At 36.7% G+C, this 20150-nt stretch overlaps 1 protein-coding gene across 2 annotated transcripts in view; it reads left to right on the top strand.

The window, feature by feature from the left end:
* LOC134701613 (uncharacterized) overlaps positions 1 to 18880 on the top strand; it is a 51378-nt gene extending 32498 nt beyond the window's left edge. For both annotated transcript variants that reach the window (XM_063562749.1, XM_063562750.1), the window contains exon 2: positions 15833 to 18880. In XM_063562749.1, the coding sequence (XP_063418819.1) occupies positions 15833 to 17180 (1348 nt within the window). In that variant the 3' untranslated portion in view covers positions 17181 to 18880. The remainder of the gene's footprint in view (positions 1 to 15832) is intronic.
* The last annotated feature ends 1270 nt before the right edge of the window (positions 18881 to 20150 follow it).

The following is a 20150-nucleotide window of genomic DNA, read 5'->3' as shown; positions in this document are numbered from 1 at the left end:
CTTCCGCTTGATTTCTTGCAACTCCCTGGCGAGCGCCTCACACTGTTTAGGGTCTGTAATCTTTATAAACGTTCAATTATTTAAAGCGTTGACGTGAACCTTCCTGAGTGAAGGTTTGAATACTTGTAAGCGTTTGTTTGAACGCCCCTAAGCGTTGGTTTAACAGTTGTGCCTTTCCTGAAAATATAGGCATATATCTATCGAAAGGTTTAAAAATCCACACATGCATTTTTGCTCGTTTTTGCATAAATTGAATTGAAAAGGTCGAGCGATAAATATTTGTTGATAAACACTACAATAATTAATGGACCTATGGGTGTTACGGATAGAAAAATACGGACTGTCAAACAGATAAATACCATATAAAACATGCTAAAATCAATCTAATGTTCATATAATCCCACTAAGAAGCCTATATTATTCTTCAGTTATCTAAAAATATATTTCATTGTACAAAACTTTCATATTAAAAAAAGTCACCATGGCCATAATGCGACACTAAACTTCTAACTGTGTATTGCTACAGAACCTTATCGTTTTTTGTTTCAACCTTATCGGTAAATCAAAACACTCAAAGTCCGCGTACACTACGAAAGGGACTCTCATCGGGTGGGTGTTGTTGACAAAAGTCAACTGGTATGTCCCTTCTTTGGGCAGCTCTGATCTTGACTGCCTTGTGGTTGACGCAACACTCTTTGTTAGTTCTCAGAACTTCCTTGCTATACACGTGGTTCAAGCACATGTAGCCTTTGATCAGCAGTAAGTTGAGTTCTCTCTCCCGCTGTTCACCAACGTTTGAAATGTGCAGCGGGTATAATTCACTGTCATCTATTCTATATACATTAACCGCCAGGGTGGAATTGCCCTTCTCAAATTAATTAATATCCTTAAGGCTTACCAGATTGAGCTCTGTGTAGCCCTGTCCGTTTGTTTTGGGTCTACCTGCAAAGCCGAAAGTATGGCCCACTTGAAACACTCCTCGTTGTTATTTTTCACATTGATTACAGCCTTCTTAGATTTGATCCACGCCGGCTAATCAATGTACTGTGACCTACCCAGCGGTCGTTGGTAATATTGACTTGAAATTTTACAATTGCTTTCGATGTCCAGTCACTTTTTTCAGAGGTCCACTGTGCAATCTTCTCTCCGATCTTTTCATCCATCTTCCCAAGGGTTTCAAGCAAGTCCGTGGTTGAGGGGAAAATCTGGTTTCCCGAGTGAAAGTATCCCACGTTCTCATCATCCATCTTACCTGTTGGGTTAATCTTCACAGTGCAGCATCACATTGACTTGTTATCCTGTCAATGCCCAATCGTCTATAAGTTCCACCCTTGACATTTGAGAGGCATCAAGAAAGGTCTGCATATCCATGTCAATAATAGAGGTCATCTTTCAGGTAGTAAATACATCTTTAAAGGCTTTCTTCAGTGGATGTACCTCAATTTTATCCCCAATGATTTCCTATCTTCTCTGATCTGTTCCTGTAACTTCTCCAGTAGTCGATCTTTCGACATCCTGCTAACCTCTATCAACTCATGCTGTTTGGCTTGGGTGATAATATCCTTCCTAGTATAGGGTTGAGACAACGCTAAACAAATGTTAGTCTTCGTTCCGATCAGCTGATCCAACGGATCCTTCCTCATCCGGGAGTACCATCGGCGGTGGTTCATTTTGGCAATACCACTCAGGGCTTTGACGTTTTCAACAACTAATTCCAACTATTAATAGCTATTGGATCGATGTCTTAATCTATATAACAATCCAAAATAAAATCAATTTGTTTCACCCAAAACTAATATCCACGATTAATAGGTTTTTAGACCCAGCTTTTGATCTTTCGATCCTATCGTCCATATCAAAATATTCGTGGTATTCATACCCGGTGCGCCTGTTTTTTTTCATCCCATAGCTCACAATTTGCCGAGATCAATCGGTCTCTCCCTTTGTCAAGACGGTGGTCAGCTGCTTGTTTAATCTCTCACAACCCCAAGTGGGGATAGTAACCCCCTTCCAACATTGGGTTATAATTTCTGCCTACCTAAATGACTAAATGTCTGCTTAGTAATACAAAGATTAAGAGATTAGATGGCTATCACCATTACCCTGTGCCCTTTGTCCTAAAATTCTGATAATTTTTAGCTGAAAAGTGACAATATAAGCCCTCCATATATATCGAATATGACAATATTCTAGGAAATCCTTCCAATACAACCTTCATATATACAGAGTCTATGATTTAATTAAATTGTATAGACATTGATATACCAGGGTGTCTCACCCTTATTAAAGCGGTCTCAGGTAGATTTTCACTATATATTTTGAATATCCAACTGGCACTTTGGGCGTTCCGTATTCATACGAGACAGAAAATTCACCAAAATTCCTTTTAGTCTCGGTTGTATCTACCTATTCGATCTTTAAAATCATCAAATATGCACAAGAATGCCCGATCTTTAAAATCATTAAATATACTTTAATACTTACCCTTAGAATGCACGATGGATGCATATAACACCACCCACAAAAAGCATAACAGTTTTGTCATGTTTGAATTCAAAAGATTGTTTGTTACGTTTCCTTAAACAGAATGTGTTAAACCAATATAATCAGGTAATACATATTTTGAAATTAAGCAGTCGATACAATCTTTATATATACAGGGTCAATGATTTAGTTGAGTTTTATGGACATTGAAAAACCAGGGGGGTCTCAACCTCATTTTAACGGTCTCGGGTAGGTTTTCGCTATATATTTTGAATATCCAACTGGCACTTTGGGCGCTCCGTAAACATAGAAGACCGGAAGTGTACCCAAAGTCCTTTAAGTCACGTTTGTATCTACCTATTGACTAAATGTCTGTGAAATATTAGAAAGATTGAGAGATCAGGGGGCTCTCACCATCCCCCTGTGCCCTTTGTCCTAAAATTTTGACATTTTTTGACTGAAAAGTGACCATCTTAGCCCTCCGTAGATATTGAAGATGACGTTTTTCTGGAAAATCCATCTGATACAATCTTTATATATACAGGGTCAATGATTTAGTTGAGTTTTATGGACATTGAAAAACCAGGGGGGTCTCAACCTCATTTTAACGGTCTCGGGTAGGTTTTCGCTATATATTTTGAATATCCAACTGGCACTTTGGGCGCTCCGTAAACATAGAAGACCGGAAGTGTACCCAAAGTCCTTTAAGTCACGTTTGTATCTACCTATTGACTAAATGTCTGTGAAATATTAGAAAGATTGAGAGATCAGGGGGCTCTCACCATCCCCCTGTGCCCTTTGTCCTAAAATTTTGACATTTTTTGACTGAAAAGTGACCATCTTAGCCCTCCGTAGATATTGAAGATGACGTTTTTCTGGAAAATCCATCTGATACAATCTTTATATATACAGGGTCAATGATTTAGTTGAGTTTTATGGACATTGAAAAACCAGGGGGGTCTCAACCTCATTTTAACGGTCTCGGGTAGGTTTTCGCTATATATTTTGAATATCCAACTGGCACTTTGGGCGCTCCGTAAACATAGAAGACCGGAAGTGTACCCAAAGTCCTTTAAGTCACGTTTGTATCTACCTATTGACTAAATGTCTGTGAAATATTAGAAAGATTGAGAGATCAGGGGGCTCTCACCATCCCCCTGTGCCCTTTGTCCTAAAATTTTGACATTTTTTGACTGAAAAGTGACCATCTTAGCCCTCCGTAGATATTGAAGATGACGTTTTTCTGGAAAATCCATCTGATACAATCTTTATATATACAGGGTCAATGATTTAGTTGAGTTTTATGGACATTGAAAAACCAGGGGGGTCTCAACCTCATTTTAACGGTCTCGGGTAGGTTTTCGCTATATATTTTGAATATCCAACTGGCACTTTGGGCGCTCCGTAAACATAGAAGACCGGAAGTGTACCCAAAGTCCTTTAAGTCACGTTTGTATCTACCTATTGACTAAATGTCTGTGAAATATTAGAAAGATTGAGAGATCAGGGGGCTCTCACCATCCCCCTGTGCCCTTTGTCCTAAAATTTTGACATTTTTTGACTGAAAAGTGACCATCTTAGCCCTCCGTAGATATTGAAGATGACGTTTTTCTAGAAAATCCATCTGATACAATCTTTATATATACAGGGTCAATGATTTAGTTGAGTTTTATGGACATTGAAAAACCAGGGGGGTCTCAACCTCATTTTAACGGTCTCGGGTAGGTTTTCGCTATATATTTTGAATATCCAACTGGCACTTTGGGCGCTCCGTAAACATAGAAGACCGGAAGTGTACCCAAAGTCCTTTAAGTCACGTTTGTATCTACCTATTGACTAAATGTCTGTGAAATATTAGAAAGATTGAGAGATCAGGGGGCTCTCACCATCCCCCTGTGCCCTTTGTCCTAAAATTTTGACATTTTTTGACTGAAAAGTGACCATCTTAGCCCTCCGTAGATATTGAAGATGACGTTTTTCTGGAAAATCCATCTGATACAATCTTTATATATACAGGGTCAATGATTTAGTTGAGTTTTATGGACATTGAAAAACCAGGGGGGTCTCAACCTCATTTTAACGGTCTCGGGTAGGTTTTCGCTATATATTTTGAATATCCAACTGGCACTTTGGGCGCTCCGTAAACATAGAAGACCGGAAGTGTACCCAAAGTCCTTTAAGTCACGTTTGTATCTACCTATTGACTAAATGTCTGTGAAATATTAGAAAGATTGAGAGATCAGGGGGCTCTCACCATCCCCCTGTGCCCTTTGTCCTAAAATTTTGACATTTTTTGACTGAAAAGTGACCATCTTAGCCCTCCGTAGATATTGAAGATGACGTTTTTCTGGAAAATCCATCTGATACAATCTTTATATATACAGGGTCAATGATTTAGTTGAGTTTTATGGACATTGAAAAACCAGGGGGGTCTCAACCTCATTTTAACGGTCTCGGGTAGGTTTTCGCTATATATTTTGAATATCCAACTGGCACTTTGGGCGCTCCGTAAACATAGAAGACCGGAAGTGTACCCAAAGTCCTTTAAGTCACGTTTGTATCTACCTATTGACTAAATGTCTGTGAAATATTAGAAAGATTGAGAGATCAGGGGGCTCTCACCATCCCCCTGTGCCCTTTGTCCTAAAATTTTGACATTTTTTGACTGAAAAGTGACCATCTTAGCCCTCCGTAGATATTGAAGATGACGTTTTTCTGGAAAATCCATCTGATACAATCTTTATATATACAGGGTCAATGATTTAGTTGAGTTTTATGGACATTGAAAAACCAGGGGGGTCTCAACCTCATTTTAACGGTCTCGGGTAGGTTTTCGCTATATATTTTGAATATCCAACTGGCACTTTGGGCGCTCCGTAAACATAGAAGACCGGAAGTGTACCCAAAGTCCTTTAAGTCACGTTTGTATCTACCTATTGACTAAATGTCTGTGAAATATTAGAAAGATTGAGAGATCAGGGGGCTCTCACCATCCCCCTGTGCCCTTTGTCCTAAAATTTTGACATTTTTTGACTGAAAAGTGACCATCTTAGCCCTCCGTAGATATTGAAGATGACGTTTTTCTGGAAAATCCATCTGATACAATCTTTATATATACAGGGTCAATGATTTAGTTGAGTTTTATGGACATTGAAAAACCAGGGGGGTCTCAACCTCATTTTAACGGTCTCGGGTAGGTTTTCGCTATATATTTTGAATATCCAACTGGCACTTTGGGCGCTCCGTAAACATAGAAGACCGGAAGTGTACCCAAAGTCCTTTAAGTCACGTTTGTATCTACCTATTGACTAAATGTCTGTGAAATATTAGAAAGATTGAGAGATCAGGGGGCTCTCACCATCCCCCTGTGCCCTTTGTCCTAAAATTTTGACATTTTTTGACTGAAAAGTGACCATCTTAGCCCTCCGTAGATATTGAAGATGACGTTTTTCTGGAAAATCCATCTGATACAATCTTTATATATACAGGGTCAATGATTTAGTTGAGTTTTATGGACATTGAAAAACCAGGGGGGTCTCAACCTCATTTTAACGGTCTCGGGTAGGTTTTCGCTATATATTTTGAATATCCAACTGGCACTTTGGGCGCTCCGTAAACATAGAAGACCGGAAGTGTACCCAAAGTCCTTTAAGTCACGTTTGTATCTACCTATTGACTAAATGTCTGTGAAATATTAGAAAGATTGAGAGATCAGGGGGCTCTCACCATCCCCCTGTGCCCTTTGTCCTAAAATTTTGACATTTTTTGACTGAAAAGTGACCATCTTAGCCCTCCGTAGATATTGAAGATGACGTTTTTCTAGAAAATCCATCTGATACAATCTTTATATATACAGGGTCAATGATTTAGTTGAGTTTTATGGACATTGAAAAACCAGGGGGGTCTCAACCTCATTTTAACGGTCTCGGGTAGGTTTTCGCTATATATTTTGAATATCCAACTGGCACTTTGGGCGCTCCGTAAACATAGAAGACCGGAAGTGTACCCAAAGTCCTTTAAGTCACGTTTGTATCTACCTATTGACTAAATGTCTGTGAAATATTAGAAAGATTGAGAGATCAGGGGGCTCTCACCATCCCCCTGTGCCCTTTGTCCTAAAATTTTGACATTTTTTGACTGAAAAGTGACCATCTTAGCCCTCCGTAGATATTGAAGATGACGTTTTTCTGGAAAATCCATCTGATACAATCTTTATATATACAGGGTCAATGATTTAGTTGAGTTTTATGGACATTGAAAAACCAGGGGGGTCTCAACCTCATTTTAACGGTCTCGGGTAGGTTTTCGCTATATATTTTGAATATCCAACTGGCACTTTGGGCGCTCCGTAAACATAGAAGACCGGAAGTGTACCCAAAGTCCTTTAAGTCACGTTTGTATCTACCTATTGACTAAATGTCTGTGAAATATTAGAAAGATTGAGAGATCAGGGGGCTCTCACCATCCCCCTGTGCCCTTTGTCCTAAAATTTTGACATTTTTTGACTGAAAAGTGACCATCTTAGCCCTCCGTAGATATTGAAGATGACGTTTTTCTGGAAAATCCATCTGATACAATCTTTATATATACAGGGTCAATGATTTAGTTGAGTTTTATGGACATTGAAAAACCAGGGGGGTCTCAACCTCATTTTAACGGTCTCGGGTAGGTTTTCGCTATATATTTTGAATATCCAACTGGCACTTTGGGCGCTCCGTAAACATAGAAGACCGGAAGTGTACCCAAAGTCCTTTAAGTCACGTTTGTATCTACCTATTGACTAAATGTCTGTGAAATATTAGAAAGATTGAGAGATCAGGGGGCTCTCACCATCCCCCTGTGCCCTTTGTCCTAAAATTTTGACATTTTTTGACTGAAAAGTGACCATCTTAGCCCTCCGTAGATATTGAAGATGACGTTTTTCTGGAAAATCCATCTGATACAATCTTTATATATACAGGGTCAATGATTTAGTTGAGTTTTATGGACATTGAAAAACCAGGGGGGTCTCAACCTCATTTTAACGGTCTCGGGTAGGTTTTCGCTATATATTTTGAATATCCAACTGGCACTTTGGGCGCTCCGTAAACATAGAAGACCGGAAGTGTACCCAAAGTCCTTTAAGTCACGTTTGTATCTACCTATTGACTAAATGTCTGTGAAATATTAGAAAGATTGAGAGATCAGGGGGCTCTCACCATCCCCCTGTGCCCTTTGTCCTAAAATTTTGACATTTTTTGACTGAAAAGTGACCATCTTAGCCCTCCGTAGATATTGAAGATGACGTTTTTCTGGAAAATCCATCTGATACAATCTTTATATATACAGGGTCAATGATTTAGTTGAGTTTTATGGACATTGAAAAACCAGGGGGGTCTCAACCTCATTTTAACGGTCTCGGGTAGGTTTTCGCTATATATTTTGAATATCCAACTGGCACTTTGGGCGCTCCGTAAACATAGAAGACCGGAAGTGTACCCAAAGTCCTTTAAGTCACGTTTGTATCTACCTATTGACTAAATGTCTGTGAAATATTAGAAAGATTGAGAGATCAGGGGGCTCTCACCATCCCCCTGTGCCCTTTGTCCTAAAATTTTGACATTTTTTGACTGAAAAGTGACCATCTTAGCCCTCCGTAGATATTGAAGATGACGTTTTTCTGGAAAATCCATCTGATACAATCTTTATATATACAGGGTCAATGATTTAGTTGAGTTTTATGGACATTGAAAAACCAGGGGGGTCTCAACCTCATTTTAACGGTCTCGGGTAGGTTTTCGCTATATATTTTGAATATCCAACTGGCACTTTGGGCGCTCCGTAAACATAGAAGACCGGAAGTGTACCCAAAGTCCTTTAAGTCACGTTTGTATCTACCTATTGACTAAATGTCTGTGAAATATTAGAAAGATTGAGAGATCAGGGGGCTCTCACCATCCCCCTGTGCCCTTTGTCCTAAAATTTTGACATTTTTTGACTGAAAAGTGACCATCTTAGCCCTCCGTAGATATTGAAGATGACGTTTTTCTGGAAAATCCATCTGATACAATCTTTATATATACAGGGTCAATGATTTAGTTGAGTTTTATGGACATTGAAAAACCAGGGGGGTCTCAACCTCATTTTAACGGTCTCGGGTAGGTTTTCGCTATATATTTTGAATATCCAACTGGCACTTTGGGCGCTCCGTAAACATAGAAGACCGGAAGTGTACCCAAAGTCCTTTAAGTCACGTTTGTATCTACCTATTGACTAAATGTCTGTGAAATATTAGAAAGATTGAGAGATCAGGGGGCTCTCACCATCCCCCTGTGCCCTTTGTCCTAAAATTTTGACATTTTTTGACTGAAAAGTGACCATCTTAGCCCTCCGTAGATATTGAAGATGACGTTTTTCTGGAAAATCCATCTGATACAATCTTTATATATACAGGGTCAATGATTTAGTTGAGTTTTATGGACATTGAAAAACCAGGGGGGTCTCAACCTCATTTTAACGGTCTCGGGTAGGTTTTCGCTATATATTTTGAATATCCAACTGGCACTTTGGGCGCTCCGTAAACATAGAAGACCGGAAGTGTACCCAAAGTCCTTTAAGTCACGTTTGTATCTACCTATTGACTAAATGTCTGTGAAATATTAGAAAGATTGAGAGATCAGGGGGCTCTCACCATCCCCCTGTGCCCTTTGTCCTAAAATTTTGACATTTTTTGACTGAAAAGTGACCATCTTAGCCCTCCGTAGATATTGAAGATGACGTTTTTCTGGAAAATCCATCTGATACAATCTTTATATATACAGGGTCAATGATTTAGTTGAGTTTTATGGACATTGAAAAACCAGGGGGGTCTCAACCTCATTTTAACGGTCTCGGGTAGGTTTTCGCTATATATTTTGAATATCCAACTGGCACTTTGGGCGCTCCGTAAACATAGAAGACCGGAAGTGTACCCAAAGTCCTTTAAGTCACGTTTGTATCTACCTATTGACTAAATGTCTGTGAAATATTAGAAAGATTGAGAGATCAGGGGGCTCTCACCATCCCCCTGTGCCCTTTGTCCTAAAATTTTGACATTTTTTGACTGAAAAGTGACCATCTTAGCCCTCCGTAGATATTGAAGATGACGTTTTTCTGGAAAATCCATCTGATACAATCTTTATATATACAGGGTCAATGATTTAGTTGAGTTTTATGGACATTGAAAAACCAGGGGGGTCTCAACCTCATTTTAACGGTCTCGGGTAGGTTTTCGCTATATATTTTGAATATCCAACTGGCACTTTGGGCGCTCCGTAAACATAGAAGACCGGAAGTGTACCCAAAGTCCTTTAAGTCACGTTTGTATCTACCTATTGACTAAATGTCTGTGAAATATTAGAAAGATTGAGAGATCAGGGGGCTCTCACCATCCCCCTGTGCCCTTTGTCCTAAAATTTTGACATTTTTTGACTGAAAAGTGACCATCTTAGCCCTCCGTAGATATTGAAGATGACGTTTTTCTGGAAAATCCATCTGATACAATCTTTATATATACAGGGTCAATGATTTAGTTGAGTTTTATGGACATTGAAAAACCAGGGGGGTCTCAACCTCATTTTAACGGTCTCGGGTAGGTTTTCGCTATATATTTTGAATATCCAACTGGCACTTTGGGCGCTCCGTAAACATAGAAGACCGGAAGTGTACCCAAAGTCCTTTAAGTCACGTTTGTATCTACCTATTGACTAAATGTCTGTGAAATATTAGAAAGATTGAGAGATCAGGGGGCTCTCACCATCCCCCTGTGCCCTTTGTCCTAAAATTTTGACATTTTTTGACTGAAAAGTGACCATCTTAGCCCTCCGTAGATATTGAAGATGACGTTTTTCTGGAAAATCCATCTGATACAATCTTTATATATACAGGGTCAATGATTTAGTTGAGTTTTATGGACATTGAAAAACCAGGGGGGTCTCAACCTCATTTTAACGGTCTCGGGTAGGTTTTCGCTATATATTTTGAATATCCAACTGGCACTTTGGGCGCTCCGTAAACATAGAAGACCGGAAGTGTACCCAAAGTCCTTTAAGTCACGTTTGTATCTACCTATTGACTAAATGTCTGTGAAATATTAGAAAGATTGAGAGATCAGGGGGCTCTCACCATCCCCCTGTGCCCTTTGTCCTAAAATTTTGACATTTTTTGACTGAAAAGTGACCATCTTAGCCCTCCGTAGATATTGAAGATGACGTTTTTCTGGAAAATCCATCTGATACAATCTTTATATATACAGGGTCAATGATTTAGTTGAGTTTTATGGACATTGAAAAACCAGGGGGGTCTCAACCTCATTTTAACGGTCTCGGGTAGGTTTTCGCTATATATTTTGAATATCCAACTGGCACTTTGGGCGCTCCGTAAACATAGAAGACCGGAAGTGTACCCAAAGTCCTTTAAGTCACGTTTGTATCTACCTATTGACTAAATGTCTGTGAAATATTAGAAAGATTGAGAGATCAGGGGGCTCTCACCATCCCCCTGTGCCCTTTGTCCTAAAATTTTGACATTTTTTGACTGAAAAGTGACCATCTTAGCCCTCCGTAGATATTGAAGATGACGTTTTTCTGGAAAATCCATCTGATACAATCTTTATATATACAGGGTCAATGATTTAGTTGAGTTTTATGGACATTGAAAAACCAGGGGGGTCTCAACCTCATTTTAACGGTCTCGGGTAGGTTTTCGCTATATATTTTGAATATCCAACTGGCACTTTGGGCGCTCCGTAAACATAGAAGACCGGAAGTGTACCCAAAGTCCTTTAAGTCACGTTTGTATCTACCTATTGACTAAATGTCTGTGAAATATTAGAAAGATTGAGAGATCAGGGGGCTCTCACCATCCCCCTGTGCCCTTTGTCCTAAAATTTTGACATTTTTTGACTGAAAAGTGACCATCTTAGCCCTCCGTAGATATTGAAGATGACGTTTTTCTGGAAAATCCATCTGATACAATCTTTATATATACAGGGTCAATGATTTAGTTGAGTTTTATGGACATTGAAAAACCAGGGGGGTCTCAACCTCATTTTAACGGTCTCGGGTAGGTTTTCGCTATATATTTTGAATATCCAACTGGCACTTTGGGCGCTCCGTAAACATAGAAGACCGGAAGTGTACCCAAAGTCCTTTAAGTCACGTTTGTATCTACCTATTGACTAAATGTCTGTGAAATATTAGAAAGATTGAGAGATCAGGGGGCTCTCACCATCCCCCTGTGCCCTTTGTCCTAAAATTTTGACATTTTTTGACTGAAAAGTGACCATCTTAGCCCTCCGTAGATATTGAAGATGACGTTTTTCTGGAAAATCCATCTGATACAATCTTTATATATACAGGGTCAATGATTTAGTTGAGTTTTATGGACATTGAAAAACCAGGGGGGTCTCAACCTCATTTTAACGGTCTCGGGTAGGTTTTCGCTATATATTTTGAATATCCAACTGGCACTTTGGGCGCTCCGTAAACATAGAAGACCGGAAGTGTACCCAAAGTCCTTTAAGTCACGTTTGTATCTACCTATTGACTAAATGTCTGTGAAATATTAGAAAGATTGAGAGATCAGGGGGCTCTCACCATCCCCCTGTGCCCTTTGTCCTAAAATTTTGACATTTTTTGACTGAAAAGTGACCATCTTAGCCCTCCGTAGATATTGAAGATGACGTTTTTCTGGAAAATCCATCTGATACAATCTTTATATATACAGGGTCAATGATTTAGTTGAGTTTTATGGACATTGAAAAACCAGGGGGGTCTCAACCTCATTTTAACGGTCTCGGGTAGGTTTTCGCTATATATTTTGAATATCCAACTGGCACTTTGGGCGCTCCGTAAACATAGAAGACCGGAAGTGTACCCAAAGTCCTTTAAGTCACGTTTGTATCTACCTATTGACTAAATGTCTGTGAAATATTAGAAAGATTGAGAGATCAGGGGGCTCTCACCATCCCCCTGTGCCCTTTGTCCTAAAATTTTGACATTTTTTGACTGAAAAGTGACCATCTTAGCCCTCCGTAGATATTGAAGATGACGTTTTTCTGGAAAATCCATCTGATACAATCTTTATATATACAGGGTCAATGATTTAGTTGAGTTTTATGGACATTGAAAAACCAGGGGGGTCTCAACCTCATTTTAACGGTCTCGGGTAGGTTTTCGCTATATATTTTGAATATCCAACTGGCACTTTGGGCGCTCCGTAAACATAGAAGACCGGAAGTGTACCCAAAGTCCTTTAAGTCACGTTTGTATCTACCTCCCCCTGTGCCCTTTGTCCTAAAATTTTGACATTTTTTGACTGAAAATGTTTTTTGGCTTTCCATATATATTTCTATTTATAGTTATAAATATTTCTAGAGTTATTGGTTTTTCTTTTTGTCGGAAGAAATATTATACACAAAAGTACATCTTTGAAGTCGTTTTAATGACAAAACTCTATGTTACATACAGACAAATAAGTCGCACGGAAAAGGGTTTATATTTGAGAACAACGAGAAATTACGACAGCTTGAAAAGGTCATTTTATGATTCCTACGTATCTAATCAGTCCTTTTGACTATGAAAATCATGCGTTTTATGATATCAAGTATTTAATTTTCTTATGATTTTTCACTAAATTTTAAATATCAAACTGGCTGCTAGCAGCCGGTTGGATATTGAATATCGAATAACGAATAACGAACCGGCTGCTAACTTCACATACATTGTTTATGTTTTGAATCATAATAAAAGTGTAACCTGTTGTATTTTAGACTGATATATCTAAACTACTCGGGTAACATGATTATACACGACATCAGAGTGCACTACACATAGTTGTCAAAGATAAACACATAAAATATAAAGTAAAAAAGAAGACAAAAAAGTGTGTATTATACAATATTGAATGATACATTATTATCTTTTTTTTAACACGTGGTATTAAAGTACATTATATTATATAGGTTTAATTATATTTTTTTTGATAGATGCACAACCTTAAAATTTCAGGATACTGTTATCCCATGTGATGTCTTATATGTTTCATAAAAAAAAACCCGACTTCTTCTTTTCATTATTTATTTTGTTATTAAGAATGATTTGATATATTGCATGCTATTTATTCATAACTAAGAATAGTTCCTATCAGAGCCGTGTTTACATCAGTGATTACAGGTACCCCTCTTGTCGCCCCTTTATATTTTTGATATTTTAAGCAAACATTTAAAAAATTAAATTTTCAAAAAGTGAAATAATCAAAATTGCACATTAGGTTTAGTATTTTAAAAGTTTGATCAAGTTTCTAAAATATCAAATTTATAAAACGATATTTAGAATTTTGATATTTTAATAATTTGGTTAAAATTTCAAAATTTCAAAACTTTAATACAGTACTATTTCAAAATCTCGTAGTGCTTCATTTATATGAAAATACTACAAGCTGACATAAATGTAGGTGCATATTTGACCTTGAAAATATTTTGCACATTTCCTTTTTCTTGTAAAATATTTATAAATCATGACTGTGACAAACATATCAGTAGTTACACACATAAAGAAATAACAAACAACTTCAAGATGGCAAGCCTGATTTATTGTTATAGTGAGCTTAAGCTTACGTCAATCATTTCATACAATACGCTGCCTATGAAGTATAATTTCAATAGTTTAATTTAAAGTTTAACATTTTATTTATAATGGATTGGGAAACAAGCTAATGCAACTCATATTAATCCCTTTCTACTTTGCTGGTGCGAGTGCTGCCTTGTAGCGGCATTAGTCTGCTCTTTTCCGAAATCTACACGGACGTCTTTTACGTGCAAGAGATATGGCTCTCTCCTAGCACGGGTCAGCCTTTTATCGTCCTCTTAAGCTTCCGACAGACTTTCATCGTTTCCTTAAGACCATACTCACAATGGTGTCAAGGGAGAGCCGAAAATTCAGTCCCTGAAATTTTCATCCCGTAGCAGGAATCGATCTTTTGAACCTTTGTGTTCGTAGTCCGATGCACTAACCACTACACCACGGCTCTTAACTGTCATAGACTGTAGAAACAGCAATTATGCAGAACTTTCATAAGGAAACTACCATTTGATTTTTATGGGAAGGGGGAGGGGGCTAGGATGAAACATTTTGTCCTGCCTTTTCATTAGTAGAAGGTCTTACTGAACTATTATTTTTCTTGACAATATGCGTGTATGTGACATATATTCAAGTTATAGGGATACCAGTTATAGCGTTGTTCCATGATATTTGAGAACAAGAAAAATACTGTTTTTTTCTGCTTGTTGAATTTAAAAGAAGTTAGATATTGAAATCGTCATTTTGTGGAACATACTACATGTATCATGATATCCCTGCTTTCTTTTTAAGTCCCAAATAGGTTTGTCGAAACTTCAGGCGTATTTTTATTCCCTTCACGTCATGTTTTGGTACGTAATATTTCACGGTTTGAAGTTAACTATCTTAAACTAAATCCAGCTCTTATCCAGCTCTGTTCATTACTGTTCAAGTTTCTTTGAAATAAGTTATATCGTCATCCATTACATTCAAGCTAGTCAATATTTTTTAAACATATAGGTCCCGTTCTAAAAAAATTCTGTTGTTGCATTGTCGGTAATCTATAATTGCAAACATGTGTGATGATATTTGCACGTGCTTCAAATCGTGTACAGATAATCATACGATATGATCTTACATTTGATTTGTCGTGGTCCTTAAACATAAAACCGTGCGTACAATATAACATCCAGAAATTTTAAGAATGTGTTGGTTTCTAGTAAAAAAAACACAACAATTGGGGACCAAATATTTTTTCGATTTGATATATAATGTAAAATTTATTATATTAAATCATTTAGCCAACATGATCTTTTCTTATATGGATTTTTTTTAATACAGTTTATTTAGACATGCATTTTTATGACAATTCTTTACTGTTTAGCTATGTCCATGATACTCTTATGCTTAAAAAGCAAATAATAAAGTCATAATATCAAATGGTAAATTTTCATCATTATACAAACCAGGTATTTCATTTGAAAGAATTGATTTTTGACAACACTAAAATGATTGTTGCTCCAGTTTTATAATACATTTCAGAAGTCGCAGGTGGAGACATTGTTTTTTAAATGATAGTGCACATCAGACGTATTAAAAGGCAACCTTTTCTGCACATTTATCACAAGTGTTATGTAGATATAAGAATGTATGATACAACTCTCTATCCAAGTCACAATATGAAAAAACCATTATAGGTCGGTCAAAGTATGTGTGTTTCTATGATTATTTTATGGGATATTTATTTAACCTTAGATTTATTTCTTTTTTAGACACATTATCCGTAAAATGGAAAATCTTTCATTGCGATTATATAATTTTCTGAGTAACAAGCTTGGATCCGAAGATACAGTAAGAACAAGACGAACGTATTATATAACACACAATTATTTGAGCAAAACAAAAACGCACGTACCGTTTATCTGTGGAAGTAAGGGGGAAGGTCTAAGCATGAAAGGCAGTGACACTGATACAATTGTCTTCATTAAAGATATGCACATTGTTGAACAACCTAACAATAAAGATGGTTCTAACACATTTGTAATGAGGTCTTCTGATACCAGACCAGGCTTTGCACAGTTAGAGCTGTGTAGTAGTTTCACATATTCAGATGCGTGGTTAAAGAAAATCGAACATAAATCCTTTCTTTCTAGTAGTAAAATGATGGAGCAGTTACTTTATGTTAACAAAGATTTTAGTGCATGTAACATTACCAATCTACATGGGCCGTGTATGTCTACAAGTAATGAAACACAAGACTTTACGGTGGGGATAAAGTGCAAATCATTCATTAAACAAGCACAGGAATGGGTAGGAAGAAAACGACATTGGCCAACAGAAGTAATAAAAAAGATAATTATTGATAGTGGGGTCTGGTTTGTCCCAATAGGCTACAAGCTGTCGCCAAATGAAGATATAGAATGGCGAGCCGCATTCACGGTCGCTGAAGTACTTCTTGTGTTTTCTTTTACCCATACCCAACTTATGGTTTATGCTCTTTTAAAAATAACATTGAAAGACTTAATTGAAAACAATTGCCAATTCAAAGAGCTTCTATGTTCTTATTTTTTAAAGACCGTTGTTTTCTGGATTTCAGAAGAAATTGGGGTCACAGAATGGGCACCGCATAACTTTATGAATTGCTTTCTAGAATGCCTTAAACGACTGGAATACTATGTTAAATATGATATCTTGCCGTTTTATTTCATAACAGAAAGGAATATGCTTGAACATAGAATCACTTTACCTGAGTGGATGAATTTGAAAACAACAATAGTTCGGTTGTATAAAAAATACCCTGCATGTCTTGCTTCGTCAAGTTTTATGTCTGTCTTCTTCCTTGTGCCTCTATATGTAAGTGTATCCCAAAACATTTTGCCTGCATTACGTGAAACTGACATGGTTGACTGTGCCAAATGTTCCGCCAATATTTCCAGTCTTAATGAAGTAAGGATTATGCTTTTAGATGGTCAGGCTATCCTGACATACATACTTACGCCCATGCAGGTATTGGTTAATAGTTTTGAGCTACTCAAACAAAAACCGACCGGTTTATATTCAAGAGTTTATTCAGTACGATATGTCGCGGCGTTGGTACCCGTTTTACCTCTGACGATGTGACTGGTGGTGGTAATAAACTACATTATCAAAAACTGAAAGAGATATTACCATTTGTTATCCTAGGAGTACGAAGCGATGCCGTATCAGGCTGGAACGTTTTAGCTACATTCTATTATTGCATAGGTAGATATTCAGTTTCACTTAAAATCACTGACTACGTATTATACAAGATAAAGGAAGCGAAACAAGAGAAACTGTATTACAGTGAGGATAAGTTTACCGTCGACTATTTACCAAGGGGATGTCATACTATTGACTTGAGCGATATACACATAGCTAATTCAATGGAGCCGAACGATTTTTACCGTGGCTCGTTTTTAATTCCTGATGAAATGAAACCAGAAGTAGAATACAAGAGATATATTCAGAAACCTCCGATTGTGTACACATTTTTTATACGTTTTATGTGTTCACTAAAGTTAGAGCAGACTCAAAAATGTTCACAGTCATTAAGTGATCTAAAAACATTAATTGAAACCAATACCTATATTGGTACTCATGTTATGAAAGCAGAATGTTACACCCTTCTTGGTATTGCATACTATCTGATGGGTGATTTGGTGGAAGCAGAAAATTACCACAAAAAAGCTTTAGTATCAGATTATTCAAGGCAATTTAGCTATGTGAAAAAGCTACAAAAAATACGTAGACAATATGAAATGGGAACGAAAGCCTTGAACAATTATTGTCAAACGTCTATTCAAGATCCTTTGATTATTTTTGAAGAATATCTGAAGTCCTTATGTGATTAATTTTTTAATGGAACAATACTCACTTTATGTCAGATATCTTCGAAAATTTGGTTTTAGACGATGTTTTATCAGACGGATTCAACCAATGTACTCATACATTAAAAGGATGTATACTCAACAATGGTTGGATGTCCAGCAGTTTTAATATGTTTCACAGAATTCGACAAAGTTGTTAAATTTCTTCTTAAGGTTGCATTTTTGTAAATATTGACAATGCAATTTCCCATAGGAACTCCTTTTACGGCTAAAACTGTACTACTTTTACTATGAAGTTTGAAAAAAATCTTATCCTAGAATTGAAAGTTCATTTGCACCACAATTTTTTCAAAGGTCAAAATATAGGACTGTGCGGCATATTTTCAACGTTTATATGCCCTAAACTTACACTAATTTTCTTAACTACCCCTACCTCGAATGAAAGGTTACCACAGATTTCAATGTAAACAATATGCACGTGTTTTTTTACTGGTAACATTCCCAAGTTCTGTCTCTGCGATATGGAACACAGAGAGCATAACTGGGAAACAGTATGTAAACAAAATTAATTTTCTATGAATATTCAATTTCTCCCCAAAAGAGGAGGGTTTTCAGAAACAGCTGTATTTACAAAGTGCAACCTATAGTCTTGGTTTTTGGCAGTTGACATTATGGAAATTAAATTAAGACTAAATGATAACCTAAAATGTTTAGAGGTGAAATTAAGTGGTAAAGACTGCTCACTACAAATATGCTAACTTGCCGATGATGCAACTCTTAAATCACCAAAAGATGTTAGTTTAGCAATGAATATAATTAAAACCTTTGGTAGCTTCTCAGAATTACAATTAAACAGAATTATTTTGGTTGAGGAAACTTACACATAGTAGAGACAAATTGGAAAACAGATAACATTAAAAGTCTTGGCTTTTACTTTGGTTATAACAGCCAAGACTCAAAAAATGAAAACTGGTAGATTGGTTCCAAAAAATATGAACAAATAATTTCAAACTGAATGAAAAAAAAACTTATCATGAATAGGTAAAATAATAGGATTAAAATCATTAATTCTTCCAAATTTAACTTATATTGCATCAAACATGTACAAACCAAAAGAACTAATACAATATTTAAAACTCTTAGTCTTTAATTTCTAACAGATTTTTTTTTTGGGGGGGAGGCGATAACGTTAACCGAACAACAACATGAACAACAAATTGGAAGGCGGGATAAAGATGATCGATATAGAATTAAAACTTCCTTTTCTTGACATTAAACAACCTCATCAACATTGTTTTGTCAATGGGAGTACTGCGAACATAAATAAAAAAAATACTTATTAATGGTATCAATCATGGATGTCTTTAAGTTAATTTATAGAAAGAAGATGTGGCATTATTTCCCATGAGACAACTCTCCACAAGAGACTATAGGTCTACGTACAGCATTCAACAATGAGAAAAGCCCATACCGCGTAGTCATCTATAAAAGGACAAAAAAAATAATAAATGTAAAACAATTCAAATGAGAAAAAAATTACGGTCTAACTTATGTACAAATATACGAAAAACTAATGTAAACAAACAACAACCACTGAAATACGGACTCAAGTCAACATTTGGAACAGCCATGGTACAGCTTAATGATCATGATTGTTAAGATAAGTTCATTGTCAAAGAAGTATACAATCAGTAACACAAATGAGTAAAAACATCATACTTTGATTCAGCCAATAGTGGGAACTACAATGATGAGCCATTTCACGGGTTTACTACTATTATTGATCTGCAATATTGTCCTGTCTTTATATCACATATCACTATAAATGCATAGGTTTGACATAATATTGGTAGTATAAAACAATCTTAATGATCCTTAAGTAAGAGCACTGCGGACTAATTATATACCGCTCAAATATTTTACTATATCTTTAACAAGTAAAAATGACGTAATGTATGCAGATAGACATTATATAGAAATAGAGAAAAAAAAACAGTTGAAATCTTTACCATTGAACCAATTCTGATAATGCTACAACATTTAGAACTAAAGCTGTTTTAAATGTTGATGAACACTCAACATCTAAAACTAAAGCATCTGAAGATCTGCAAAACACGACGAGCAAAATGAAAATACAGTAACACCTAAAATGAATTATAACATCTGAAAATTTTGACTCTTACATACAAAAATGAAAGATGCTTCAAAGCTTATATAAAGTTCTAATCAAACTAGCAATGTA

The sequence above is a fragment of the Mytilus trossulus genome, unplaced genomic scaffold (assembly GCF_036588685.1).
Source record: "Mytilus trossulus isolate FHL-02 unplaced genomic scaffold, PNRI_Mtr1.1.1.hap1 h1tg000247l__unscaffolded, whole genome shotgun sequence".
Taxonomy (NCBI): Eukaryota; Metazoa; Mollusca; class Bivalvia; order Mytilida; family Mytilidae; genus Mytilus; species Mytilus trossulus.
Note: the sequence above shows the minus strand (reverse complement) of the source record. Positions and strands in the feature narration are given on the sequence as shown.